This window comes from Camelus bactrianus, chromosome 7 (genome assembly GCF_048773025.1).
Source record: "Camelus bactrianus isolate YW-2024 breed Bactrian camel chromosome 7, ASM4877302v1, whole genome shotgun sequence".
Lineage (NCBI taxonomy): Eukaryota > Metazoa > Chordata > Mammalia > Artiodactyla > Camelidae > Camelus > Camelus bactrianus.
The window spans coordinates 84,326,970-84,341,787 of record NC_133545.1 but is presented as its reverse complement, the minus strand read 5'-3'; the positions used below and the strand labels follow the sequence as shown (position 1 = coordinate 84,341,787).

Below are 14,818 nucleotides of genomic sequence, written 5' to 3'. Positions count from 1 at the left end.
CGCTCAGCTATCCCGAGTACCGTAGAAGGGAATCCAAGATTTAACACAGTAAACTGCTTTTTAACAGGCCCTTTAAAAACAAACAAGCAAACCTCAGAGTGTCCAGGGAGAGGTGGCTCACTCCAAGGGCTCAGTTTCCTCACCTATACAATGGAACAACAATCCCCACCTCCTGGGGTGGCCGCGAGAGGAACAGAGTGAGAGAACACCCCACCCCAGAGCCTGGCACCAACTAGAACAATGGCTACTGACCCGACACAGGCAAATTCCCTGCCCAAAGGCCGCTGCCCAAACCCGGCTTAGGAACAGAGTTCTGACCCTCTTTAACCAACACAGGAAGTAAAAGGTGCAGAATGAGAAAACGGGAGAGAACAGCTGTGGAATGAAGGCAACACACTGCTCCCCTGCCGGGCAAGTGTTCACCTGGGCTCCTGACCCACACCCACTCCCTCCTTCCCTCAAACTAGGACCCTCTGCTTACCTCCACCCCCACCTCCTATCTCTGCCATCACCTCCACCTCCTCCCTCACCCCTCCCCTCCCTCCCCTCCCACCTCGGCTCCCCAGGCCCACTGCAGGGCCAGGCCAGCGCCAGCCCTACCTCACGTTGTCATGCCGCTGGATGTAAATCTTGTGGAAAATCCTCTCCGGGGGCTTTAGGAAGTCCTCCTTCATCTCCATGGCAACGTTCCGTGGCAGGAGGCTCATGAGCAGCCGCTCCTGGACAGGAGAGACGGGCCCACGTGACACGGCAGCTCCCCTCCCTGCTTCCTCTACGCTCCCACCCCAGTGAGGCGGGTGCCGGGGAGCTGCCCTCCACGAGCATGTGGTCCAGTCCTACAGACCCTGCCCGGCCCCAGAGCCTGGGTGGGCAGGGCCCAGGCCTGGACTGTCACTGCACGGGTCACTGGCTCCCAGAGCGCTGGGCAAGCACCAGCATCACCTCCGGAACACCTGACCCAAGCGGGCTTTCGTCAGGCGATGCGATGGTGGTTCAATACTGAAATACCAATCAGTGTTATACAGCATAGCCCACAGGATACAAATTAAAATCACATAGCAATTAATACTGAAAAATAATTTAACAAAACTCAACATCCATTCATGATGAAAAGTATCAGAAAAACAGGAAGAGAGGGGAACTTCTTCATCTTGATCAAGAACATCCAGAAAAAGCCCACAGCTAACATCCATTTAGGGTATAACGTTGAACACTGTCAAGAACAAGGCAAGGAAGCCCACTCTCATCACTTTTATTCAGCTTGGCATGAGGTCCATCCACTCAGTGCCACAGACAAGAAAAGGAACTAAAAGGCACACAGATTAGAAAGGAAGATATTATACTGTACTTATTTGCCAGTGACATGATGGTCCACATAAGAAACACAAAGGACTCTAAAAAACCAAGATAAAATAAAACAGTATCCAAAAAACAAAAAATTTCTAAAATGATAACTGAGTTCAGAAGGTTATAGGACACAAGAACAACACACAATAATCAGCTGTATTTCTACAAACTAGCAATGGACACACAGACATGGGTATTAAAAATATGATATCATTTACTATCACTCAAAAAGAATCAAATATTCAGGCATATTCTATCAAGACATGTAGAGGACCGGCATGCTGAGAACTATGAAACACTAATTAAAGAGCCCAAAGAAGAGCTAAATAAATGGAGAGACATACAACTTTCATTGATTCGAAGATAATATAGTAAAATGTCAATTCTCCCCAAATTGATAGACAGGCTTAGCACAAACCCTACCAAAATCTCTATAAATTCTTTGATAGACATAGGCCAGATTATTCTGAAACTTACACAGAAAGGGAAAGAAACAATAATAATTAAAATAATTTTGAGAATGAACCACAAAATGCGGGGACTCATGCTACCGGATTTCAAGATTTTTGGTATGGCCACAATAATCAGGGTTATGGAAGGATAAACACATAGGACAATGGAACAGAACACAGAACTCATAAATAAACTCACACAAGCATGCCCAACTGGTTTTTGACAAAGTGATGAAAGCAATTCAATAAAGGAGATAACAGTGTTTTCAACAAAAGGTGTGGGAGCAAGTAAACGTCCATAGGCAAAAAAAAAGAAAAGAAAAGAAAAGAAAAGAAACCTTGACTTAAACCTCACACTTCATGCAAAATATTAATTCAAAATATATCATCTATTTAAATGTAAATAATAAAAGTTAAAACTTAGAAAACCCATTAGAGAAATCTTTAAGATCTAAGCCAAGCAAAGAGTCCTTAAACTTGACACAGAAAGCACAATCAATAAAAGGGAATGCTGATAAACTAAACTTCAACAAAATGAAAAACAATCGATCTTTGAGGACCTTGTTAAGAGGATGAAAAGACTCTAAGACTGGGAGGAAATGCTTGCCAACCACATATCCAACAGAGAACTAGTATCTAGAATGTATAAAGAATTCTCAAAGCTTAAAAGTAGAAGATAGATGATAGACAGATGGAGTAGACAGACAGATGGATACCTAGATGGATTAGACAGACAGACAGACAGAGAAACAGACAGACAGATAGACTGACAGATAGATAAAATCATATTCACAGTAGCCCCAAACTAGAAACAATCAAGATGTCCTTCAAGAAGTGAGTAGTTAAGCAAACGGTGGTCCATCCGCACCACTCGGCAATGAAAGGCCTATTGATGCAGCAACAAGCTAGATCAACCGTCGAGGATAAGACCGAGTGAAAAAAGTCAGTCCCCTGCCCCCACGCACAGTGTATGATTGCACTTACAGGACATTTCTAAGATGACAGATTTATAAAAATGGAGAATAGATTAGTAGTTGCCAGGGCTTAAAACTGGAGGCTGGAGGAGGGAAGTGGCTGGGGCTACTTAAGGGCGACGTGACGGATCCCCGTGGTGATGGAAGGCCCCGTATCTTGGCCGTACCACCGTCAGCATCCTGGTGTGACGGTGCGTGACGGCTGTACGAGATGTTGCCGTTGGGGAAATGGGGTAAGGGGTACACAGGGTCTCTATTATTTTTCACAACTACGTGTGAATCTACAATTAATTCAAAATTTAAAGTTTAATTAAGAAAAAATATGGAATGTAAAATGGTGGAGCCTCTTTCAGAACAGTCTGGCAGTTCCTCGAAATGCTAAACATAGTTACCATGTGACCCAGCGATTCCACTCCTAGGTATCCGTCCAAGAGAAATGACAACGTCTGTCTACACAAACATGCGCACAGGAACGTTCACAGCTGCATTACTCCTAACAGTCAAAGAGTAGGAACCACCCAGCTGTCCATCAGGATAAATGGACACAGTGTGGTCCATCCACACAGCAGAACACCACTCAGCCATGTAACAAGGAATGAAGCACTGATGCTACAACATGAATAGCAACGTGAGAACATTATGCAAAATGAAAGAAGCCAGACACAAAAGACCACATACTGTATGATTCCATTTATATGAAACGTCCTGAGCAGGCAAACCCACAGAGACGGAACATAAATTACTGGGGTCTAGGTCTGGGAGGAGGAAGTGACTGTTAATGGGTACAGGTCTCTTCTTGGGGTGATGAAAATACTAAAAACTTAGATTATCGTAATGGTTACACATTCTAAATACGGGGAAAAAACATCTAGCTGCTTTGAACTTTAAATCGAGCTTAACAGTATGTAAACTATAGATCAAAAAAGCTCTTTCTAAATTACAAAATAAATAACAACTATAGCAGATTGGAAAGGGGCTGTGAATCGGCCAGAGCGCTTTAAAAAAATCCATCCTGTATCACTCAAATGGAAGTTTGCTTCCTCTTGATAAATTTTCTCGTGCGATGGGAAATCAGAATTGTCCCATTTACCTTGTTATGATGACAAACTGAGGACGTGCTTTGTAAACAACTGTACGTAATTTTGGAATTATGAATTAATAACGGCACTTGAGGAACAGCAGGGCCTTTGCAGTGGCGGCCTCTGCTGATGCTGAGCTCAAGGGTGGGCTCCTGAAGCCCAGGCTTCCTGGCTGGGCTCAGCAGTGGCAGGAGAGGAGGGCCCCCCACCTCAGGAGTTAAGGGGTGACCATCACAGCCCTCTCACTCCCTTCCCTGTGCTCTCCAGCTCCGCCAGACTCCAATGTCAGGGTTACGGCCCAGTGGGGAGCTGTGAGCAGCTGAGGCCCTCAGGTAGTCTCTGCCCCTCAGTGGAGCAGACTTTCCACCTCCAGCCTGATCCTCTCCAAGCTGAAGGAAGACAGAGCTACAGCTTACCAACATGCCTGTCCTGTCTGGAAAACAATGCTGTGACTTCCCCCACCCATCTGCTGCCTGAATGTCATCTACTGCTCCCCATCTCCCACCCTCTACCCAGCAAACTCCTACACATCCTCCAAAGCCCCAACCAAATATACTTTCTCTGGCATCCATTCCCAATGTACCTTCCCTCTACGTAGCATGCCCCTTGGACGCCACTATTCTCCAGTTGGGCCTCTCCATGGGGGCCAACTGCTGCCTTCTGTCTCCCATCCAGTTACATCAACTTTTACAGGTTCCCTCTGTCCTGGGATCTCCAAAGCCATGTGCCAAGCATTCAGACGGATGACCACCCCTCAGAGAATTCCAGCTGGGCCTCTCCAAATGCACTCCAGCATCAAGAGGCAAAGGGCCTCGGGGCTGACACTACTCACAAGTGTAGGACTTGGGGGACGGGGGCTGCTCCCAGCACGTCCACCTGACCTGCACTTCTGACAGCCTGGAATCCTAGCTCCATCCTCCACGATCATGCGCAAGGTTATCCTGCACTCACAGAAGGAGTTTCTGTCCTATGGATGATCAGATCGGAATGTTTCCCTTACAAATTTAGAACCACTGGGGCCTGGTGATTACTTTTTGGCAAGCTTTCCATTCCTGAGCAGTCAGTTGTTTTAATGATCATAAGATGTTCCAGGCTTTCTTTTTCTTCTAGAACCAGTTTCAAAACCTGGGAATTTGTCCATTTTGTCTAAGTTTTCAAATATTCTGGCAAAAAAAAAAAAACTCTTAATATTTCCCTCTCGTCTATTTTTAACCTAGCTTTATCCCGGAAGCCACGTGCTTTCCCACCCCTAATCATCTCAGTTGTGTCTGCTCTTTCTTCTTGGTCAGGCTCCCTAAGGCTGTCCTATTTCAAAGAACCAACTTTTGACATTTTTGTTCTGAAACTGAAAGACTCCGGTTAAAAGGCACCTCACGGCCCTTTGGAATATTTCAACCTGGGTACCTACAAACCCCAAACCTCTGTGTGAGCCTTTTTTAATGGCCGAGGAGATGTGAGACTATAAAGGAAGAAAGTGGGCCAAGGCTGGTTTGGGGTCGGGGGTGGATTCTTGGCTTTGGCCTCTGCTTCCTCTCTCTGCCACCAACTACATGGTCACTCACCGTATGATCCCTCCCACATCATTTAAATTCTCAGAGCCAGCCCCAGTTCTGATTTATAAAGTGGAGCAAAGCTCTTACATGCTTAACTAGGATGCAGAGGCCTGAAATCAGTTTTAAAGACCTAAGAACCCAGAAAGAATACGTGCAGATCAAGCATGTTGATCTGCTCTGCCAAGCCCCTGCGGGACAGGACAGAGCCAGGCAGCCCTGCACAGGGGCCACTGTCTTGTTATGATTTTGGTGGGATGAGGGGTCACTTCAGCACATCCGAGTCCCTCTCAAAGGAGTCAGCCTTGGGGACACTGATGACTCAGGTAGCTTTTTCGAAGTAGAGCAGACAACCTTCCAGAAGTAGAGTGTGCCAAGGAAGCAGAGACGGCCCGCTGTCCGTCCTGTCCCAGCCCCTCTGGCTCCGCAGGCTGCCCTGAGGAGGACAGAATGATTCTAATATTCCCACTCGTGAAAACACTGGAGGAGGAGACCTTGTTCTTGGAGACTGGTCTGGGGAGACCATGCCTGTCTTCATCGATAGGGAGCAAGGTGAGAGATCAATAAAAGCTTCTGTAACCAAAACAGTTGTGATTTCTTTTAAAATAACAACTGCAGGGCTGTTAATTCCAAATAATATGGGAGGGGAGGGGATGCCCCGATCACTGGAGCAATTATCACCTTCTTCACAGGGTTGCCACAAAATCAGTGATTACACACACAGAATTCCCACAGGTCCCTCCCGGCAGTGGGCGGGTGAGGGATAAAAGCTCACCGTGGCATCCTTGCTTAAGACAGTCAGAGGCTGAGCTCCTGCTTAAAGAAACCAGTCCTTCCTCTCTGACTTAGTCCTGGGGAAGAAGTTTCAGCCAGCGAGATGCGTTCTCAGCATGGCCAGGTGAGGCTGAGGAACAGAAGGGTCCTGCCACGGTCCCCGCTCTAAAGAGTCTCGCGGTTTGTCAATTAACAACCATCTATTGTGGATTTCCAGTCAAGACAGCAGAGTGGTAGGAACACCTGCCTCTTCTCATGAACACAACAAAACCATGACTGACTGCTGGACAGACATAGATAAAAAAAGACTGGAACCTACCGAAAAAGATCTTCAACTGGAGACGTAAAGAGGGAACCACAGTGGGAAGGCAGGAAGGGTGCACTGATAATATAATCGGGTCTCATACCTCCAAGGTGGGTGACCCACAAGCTGGAGAATAATTACATTGTAGAGGTTCAACCATAGGAGTGAGAGTTCTGAGCCCCAGGTCAGGCTCCCCAGCCTGGGGGTCCGGCATCGGGAGTAGGAGCCCCCAGAGCATTTGGCTTTGAAGGCCAGCGGGGCTTAATTGCAGGAGCTCCACAGGACTGGGGGAAACAGAGACTTGCTCTTAAAGAGCACACAGTCTCACGTGCACCAGGACCAAGGGCAGAAGTAGTGATTTCACAGGAGCCTGGGCCAGACCTGGCTGCTGGTCTTGGACGATCTCCTGGGGGGGGGGTACTGGGGGGTGTGGTGGTTGTGGCTCACCTGGAGACACAAAAGCTGGCGGTAAATAGTCAGTATTTATCACCCACATACATTTTCCTGGAAGATGAGATCTTGCATGGGTCGTTAGCACCAAGACCTGGCCCCACCCAACAGCCTGTAAGCTTAAGTACTGGGATGCCTCAGGCCACACAGCTAACCTGGTGGGAACACAGCCCCAGTTATCACCAGACAGGATGCCCCTAGACATGACCTTGCCCACCAGAGGGCCAAGACCCAGCTCTACCCGCCAGTGGATAGGCACCAACCCCTCCTGCCAGGAAACCTGCACAGCCCTCTAGTTCAGCTTCACCCACCAGGGGGCAGACACCAGAAGCGAGAAAGCAACATTCCTACAGCCTGTGGGATGAGTCCACAAAGTGAAGCCAGACTCTACCCTGGGACCAGTAGCCTGACCCTTGGGTGACGAGAGAGAAGTGCACTGCTGGGACCCACAGGACATCACCTACAGGGGGCCACTTCTCCAAGGTCAAGAAATGTAACTACCCCATCACATAATAAAAGTACAAATAGAAATTCAGACAAAATGAGGTGGCAGATGAGCTAGATAAAATCCCACAAGAACAACTAAGCAATGAGGAGATAGGCAATATACCCGAGAAAGAGTTCAGAGTAACGATTGTGAAGATCAGAGAACTCAGGAGGAGAATGGATGCACAGAGCAAGAAGTTCCAAGTTTTTAGCAAAGAGTTAGAAAATACAAAGAACAACTAAACAGATTTGATGAACACAATAACTGAGGTGACAGCACACTAGAAGGAACCAAGAATAGACTAAATAAGGCAGAAGAATGGATCAGTGAGCTAGAAGACAGAGTAGTGGAAATCACTTCCACAGACAGAAAAAAAGACAAAAGAATGAAAAGAAATGACGATAGCTTAAGAGACCTCTGAAACAACACGAAGCCAACTAGTATCTGCATCACAGGGGTCTCAGAAAAAGACAAGAGAGAGAAAGGACCTGAGGAGAATATTTCAAGAGATAATAGCTGAAAACTTCCTAATTTGGGGAAGGAAACAGTCGCCAAAGTCAAGGAAGCACAGAGAGTCCCATACAGAATTAGCCCAAAGAGAAACACACCAACGCATATAGTAATTAAGTCAACACAAATTAAAGATAAGGAGAAAATATTAAAAGTAGCAAGAGAAAAGCAACAAATGACATACAAGGGAACTCCCATAAGGTTATAGGTGGATTTTTCAGCAGAAGCTCTGCAGGCCAGAAGGGAGTGGCACGATGTATTTAAAGTGATGAAAGGGCAAAACCTACAACCAAGAATGCTCTATCCTGCAAGGCTCTTGTTCAGATTGATGGAGAAATCAAAAGCTTCACAGATGAGCACAAGCTAAAAGAATTCAGCACCACCAAACCAGCTTTACAACAAATGTTAATAAAGGAAGTTCTCTAGGTAGAAGGTCAAGGCCACAAATAGAAACAAGAAAATTATGAAATGGGAAAGCTCACCAGAAAAGGCAAACAAACAATAAAGGTAGAGAACCATCCACACATCAACTAATAGGGAAGTTAAAAGACAAAAGGAGTAAAATCACCTGTATCCACAAGAAGTAGTTAAATGATACACAAAATGATTAAATATAAAATATGATGCTACAGCCAGTAACCCGAGGGGAGGAGACTATGAATGTAGGTATCTAAAATGTATTAGAAATGAAAAGATAAATAATTCAAGACAATTATGTGTGTGTGTGTGTGTGATTCCATACAAAAACCTCATGGTAACCACAAACCAAAAATCTGTAACAGATACACAGACAAAAAAGGAAGAGGAATCCGAACATAATGCTAAGAAAGTCATCAAATTACAAGAGAACAAAAGAAGAAAGGAGGAAAAAGACCTACAAAAACAAATCCAAAACAATTAAGAAATTGGCAATAAGAACATAACCTATTGATAATTACCTTAAATGTAAATGGATTAAACACTCCAATCAAAAGACACAGAATAGCTGAATGGATACAAAAACAAGACCTGTTTATACACTGTCTTCAAGAGACCCAGTTCAGAGCTAAAGACACACACACAAAGTGAAGGGATGGAAAAAGGTATTGCAAATAAATGGAAACCAAAAAAATAAGCTGAAGTAGCAATACTTACATCAGACAAAATAGGCTTTAAAATAAAGCCTGTTACAAGAGACAAAGAAGGACACTATATACTGATCAAGGGATGAATTCAAGAAGAATATATAGCAGTTGTAAATACATATGCAACACAAGAGTACTTCAATGTATAACGCAACTGTTATCAGTCATGAAAGGGGAAATCAACAGTAACACAATAATAGTGGGGGACCTTAACACCTCACTTACATCAATGAATGGATCATCCAGACAGAAAAATCAGTAAGGAAATACAGGCCTTAAATGACACATTAGACCAGATGGGCTTAACTGGTATCTACAGAGCATTCCATCCAAAAGCAGAAGAACACACATTTTTCTTAAACGCACATGGAACTTTCACTAGGATAGATCATATGCTGGGCCAGAATGCAAGCCTTGGTAAACTTAAGAAAACTGAAATCATATGAAGCATCTTTTCTGACCACAACACTAGGAGATTAGAAATCAACTGCAAGGAAAAACTGAAACAAAACAAAACACTAACAAAACCCGTGGAATGCAGCAAAATCAGTTCTAAGAGGAAAGTTTATAGCAATACAAGCTTACTTCAGGGAACAAGAAGAATCTCATATAAACAACCTAACATTACATCTAAAGTAACTAGAAAAAGAAAAAACAAAACCCAAAGTTAGTAGAAGGAAAGAAATGATAAAGATCAGACCAGAATTAATGAAATAGACTAAAGAAGCAATAGAAGAGATCAATGAAACTAAACGTAGGTTATTTGAAAAGATATGAAAAGATAAACAAAATTAATAAAACTTTAGCCAGACTCATTAAGCAAAAAGGGAGAGGGCACAGATCAATAAAATCAGAAATGAAAAAGAAGAAGTTACAACTGACACCACAGAAATGCAAAGGCCGTTTGCAACTATATGCCAATAAAATGGATGACCTGGAAGAAATGGACACATTCTTAGAAAGCTACAATCTCCCAAGCCTGAACCAGGAAGAAACAGAAAATATAAACAGACCAAAAACCAGTACTGAAACTGAATCAGTAATTTTAAAATTCCCCAAAATTAAAGTCCAGGAACAGATGGCTTCACAAGTGAATTCTACCAAACGTTTTGAGAAGAGTTAACACCTATCCTTCTGAAACTTTCCCAAAAAATTGCAGAGAAAGGAACACTTCCAAACACATTCTATAAAGCCACCATCACCCTGATACCAAAACCAGACAGATCACTAAAAAAGAAAATTACAGGCCAGTATCACTGATGAACATAGATGCAAAACTCCTCAATAAAATACTAGCAAACAGACTCCAACAGTACATGAAAAGGATCATACACCACAATCAAGTGGGATTTATTCCAGGAATGCAAGGGCTTTTCAATATCCCCAAATCAATCAGTGTGATACACCACAGTAACAAACTGAAGAATAAAAATCACATGATCATCTCAATAGATGCAGGAAAAGCTTTTTGACAAAATTCAACATTCATTTATGATAAAAACTCTTCAGAAAGTGGGCATAGAGGAAACAAAACTCAACATAATAAAGTCATATATGACACACCCACAGCTAACAACAAACTCAATGAAGAAAAACTGAAAGTACTTCCTCTAAGATCAGGAACAAGACAAGGATGCCCTCTCTTGCCACTTCTATTCAACATAGTTCTGGAATTCCTAGCCATAGCAATTGGAAAACAAAAAGAAATAAAAGGAATCCAAACTGGAAAAGAAGCAGTAAAACTGTCACTGTTTGCAGACGACATGATATTTACATGGAAAATCCTAAAAATGCTCGGAAAACTACTAGAGCTCGTCAATGAATCTGGTTAAGTTGCAGGATACAAAATTAACACGGAGAAATCTGCTGCATTTGTATACACTAACAACAAAGTACCAGAAAGCAAAATTAAGGAAGAAATTTCATTTACCATCTCATCAAAAAGAACAAAATACCTAGGAATATGGAGGCAAAAGTCCTGTACTCCAAAAACTGTAACACACTGATGAAAGAAACTGAAGACAACACAAACAGATGGGAAGATATAACATGTTCTTCAATTGGAAGAATCATCAATATTGTTAAAATGGCCTTAGTACCCAAAGCAATCTACCGATTCAATGTAATCCCTATCAAATTACCCATGGCATTCTTCATAGAACTGGAAAAAAATTGTTAAATTTATATGGAAACACAACAGACCCCAAAGAGCCAAAACAATCTGGAGAAAAAAGAACGGAGCTGAATGAATCAGGCTCCCTAACTTCAGACTATATTACAAAGTTACAGTGATCAAAACAGTGTGGCACTGGCACAAAAACAAACATACGGGTCAATGGAACAGGATACAGAGCCCAGAAATAAACCTGCACACTTATGGTCAATTAATCTACAGTGAAGGGGGCAAAAATATATAATGGAGAAAATACGGTCTATTCAACAAGTGGTGCTAAGAAAACTGGACAGCTACATGTAAACGAATGAAACTAGAACATTCTCTAACATCGTATTAAAAAAAAAAAACACCTTAAAATGAATTAAAGACCTAAATGTAAGATGGGATATTGAAAAACTCTTAGAGGACAACATAGGCAGAACACTCCTTGACATAAATCACAGCAATAGATTTTTTGGATCCATCTCCTAGAGTAATGGAAATGAAAACAAAAATAAACAAATGGGACCTCATTAAACGTAAGAGCTTTTGCACAAGAAATGAAACCACAAACAAAATGAAAAGACCATCAACAGAATGGGACAAAATATTTGCAAATGATGCAACTGACAAGGGGTTAAATTCCAAAATGTACAAGCAGCTTACACAGGTCAGGTCAATAACAACAACCAAAAACAAACAAACAAAGAAAAAAAACCAATCCAAAAATGGGCAGAAGTAGGAGATAAAAAAAAAAAAAAAAAGGAAAAAGAAATTGATGTGGGATCTGTCCCACCGGGAGGGAGCAGTAAAGGAGGAAAAGTGCCCTCACCCTGAGAAGTCCCCTCTCCAGCAGGGAGGTCAGCTGCTACAGAAAGGGAACCTTAGAGGCTCAGAGGAGAAATCAGCAGAAGCTTGGCAGACAGAGCTGAGAGAGACCAGCACAGAGGGCCCTGGCAACCCCTAACGTGAGCTGTGAGCTGGAAGGGACAGGCCAGGACTGGGTGCTGGAGCTTGGGCTTCTGCAGACAAACCCAGAAGAGGGAGAGGACTGGAGCTGACTGCACAGAGGCAGCCTTAGGGGGCTGCAGTGTGGTGTGGGCTGAGGCTGGGAGTGTGTGCCTAACAGCCTGGGTCCCCCATAAAAAGCACCACTGCTGGTGCTCATTGAGGGGAGGGGTGCAACGCAGCCCAGACATAGCAGCCATCTCCACTAGCCCAGGGGGCGTTGCTCAGAACCATGTTGGCACGTGTTCTCGCAAAGCGGTTCACACGGAGCAGTCTTCTCGGATTGCTCTGGAGGGCCACAATCCCTGGTGCTCAGCTTCCAGGCAGAGCTGGGGCTGAAAACAGAATCCATTCTCAGGGGTCTCAAGACTTCATAGGCGGGACTGAAATTTGATTTTAGCCCCAAGCGCTGGTGGCAAATTTGCTCTACTGGTGATTTTGTGACACGCCTCTGAGACAAACAAGTGGAGTACCGGCATGCAGCTGGGTGGGTCTGGCGTTAACAGCGGGCCTGCGTTCGCAGATGCAAGACTGGGTTCTGGGCTGACTCTGTGGCTCACAGTGGATCCAGGTGCATGACCGCATAGCACTGCAGTGGGTCCTGGTGCCTGACACTGGTGGATCAGCATGAATGGCTCTGTGGGTGCAAAACCTGGGGGACACTAGGGAAGATTGCTGACATTCCTGTGGCTAAGGGGAGGACAAGGGCAGAGACAACAAAGTACACTTTGTAAGCTTACATGATGAGTGACAGACGACACCACAGAAGGCACTCACCAGTGGACATCTTCTTCCGGTGGAAGTGCTCCCTCCTGCCACAAACCACAGCTCAGAAATGGGCCTGAAAGCCTCTATTCTAACAACAGGGAAGCGACCTGGCCCCTGTCAGGGCTGTGCCAATCACCAAACAAAGAGGAGTCCCTGCTCAACAACCAGGGCAGGCTCTGGTCACCACAGCACCAACCATACTCCCAATCAAGGGAATAAGAGCCAGCACACAGGGAGGAAAGACCTGGCAGCCACCCATACTTAAACAGCCCTTGTGACAAAAATATGAGACGCACACTGTCTACACAAGGATGCTCCCATATAAAAACAAAACAAAACAGAACAAACAGCCCTTCAACACCACAGTAGATAACTGTTACACCTAAAGTCATAGTCAAGGAGAAATATTTAAAAAAGGAAGAAGCAGAGGAACCACCCCCAATTAAAAGAACAAGAGAAGTCCCCTGGAAGCATGAACAATGAAATAGACCTCAACAGTCTACTAGATTCGGAGTTCAAAGAGGACATGATAAAAGCACTGAAGGAAATAAGAGAGGCTATTGATAGAAATGAAAGATACTGTAAAAAAAAAAAAAAAACTATAAAGAGGAGCCAATTAAAACCAGAAAACTCAATTGCTGAGATAAAAGCTAGGCTAAGGGCAGTCAATAGCAGCCTTACATGATGCAGAAGAATGAATCAGTGATTTAGAAGACAGGATAATGAAAATCACCCCATCAGAATAGCAGAAAAGCAAATGAAAACAAATGAAAGTAATGTAAGGGACCTATGAGATAATATAAAGTGTGACAATCTATACCTAATAGCGGTCCCAGAAGGAGAAGAAATAAAAAAGTGGATCAAAAAAGTATTTGAAGAAATCATGACTAAAAATTTCCCAAATCTAAGGAAGGAAATAGATATCCAAGTGCAGGAAACACAGAGGGTCCCAAACAAGAACCCAAACAGATCTACACCACGACATATTATAAATAAGATGGCCAAAGTTAAAGATAAAGATTCTATAGGCAGCAAGAGAACAACAAAGAGTTAGTTATAAAGGAAATCCCATAAGGCTATCAGTTGATTTCTCTACAGAAACACTGCTGGCCAGAAGGGAGTGGCAAGATATATTTGAAGTCCTGAAAGAGAAAAACTTGCAACCTAAGATACTCTACCAAGCAAGAATATCCTTTAGAGTGCAAGAAGAGATAAAGAATTTCACAGACAAGCAAAAACTAAAAGAATACACCAATGCTAAACCTATCCTAAAAGAAATATAGTAAGTTTTTCTCCAAACAGAAAAGCAGGAATCTGTAGAAAAGAGAAAACCGCAATTAGAAATATGATAACTAAAATGAACAGCAAGGGAATAAACATGAAGATGTAAAAGAGGACAATCAAAATCATAAAATGTGAGAGAGGAGAGCAAGAAAATGTAAACTTTTTTTCTTTCTTTCTAGGATGTGTTTGAGACTATATGCTTACCAGTCTAAAGCAAATAGATATAGTAATGGGTTAACATACTTGAAAAACGGGTAACCACAAATCAAAAGCATACAATAGAGTCACAAAAAAAGCAAATAAAAAAGGGAAAGAAATCAAGCTAATACAGAAGAAAATCATCACCCACAAAAGAAAGAACAAAAGGAAAAAGAAAGGAACAGAGAAGAAATACAAAATCAACCAGAAAACAAAGTTTAAAATGGCAGTAAACACACATCTATCAATAATTGCCATAAATGTCAATGGATTATATGCTCCAATCAAAAGACACAGAGTGGCAGATTGGCTAATAAAACAAGAGCCTACAATATGCTGCCTATAAGACACCCA

At 43.2% G+C, this 14,818-nt stretch overlaps 1 protein-coding gene across 1 annotated transcript in view; it reads right to left on the bottom strand.

Moving 5' to 3' along the window:
* The window catches only part of ADCY1 (adenylate cyclase 1), a 98,083-nt gene that overhangs the window by 61,292 nt on the left and 21,973 nt on the right, over positions 1-14,818 (bottom strand). Inside the window, exon 3 of the mRNA XM_074367761.1 lies at positions 601-719. Within this exon, the coding sequence (XP_074223862.1) occupies positions 601-719 (119 nt within the window). The remainder of the gene's footprint in view (positions 1-600; positions 720-14,818) is intronic.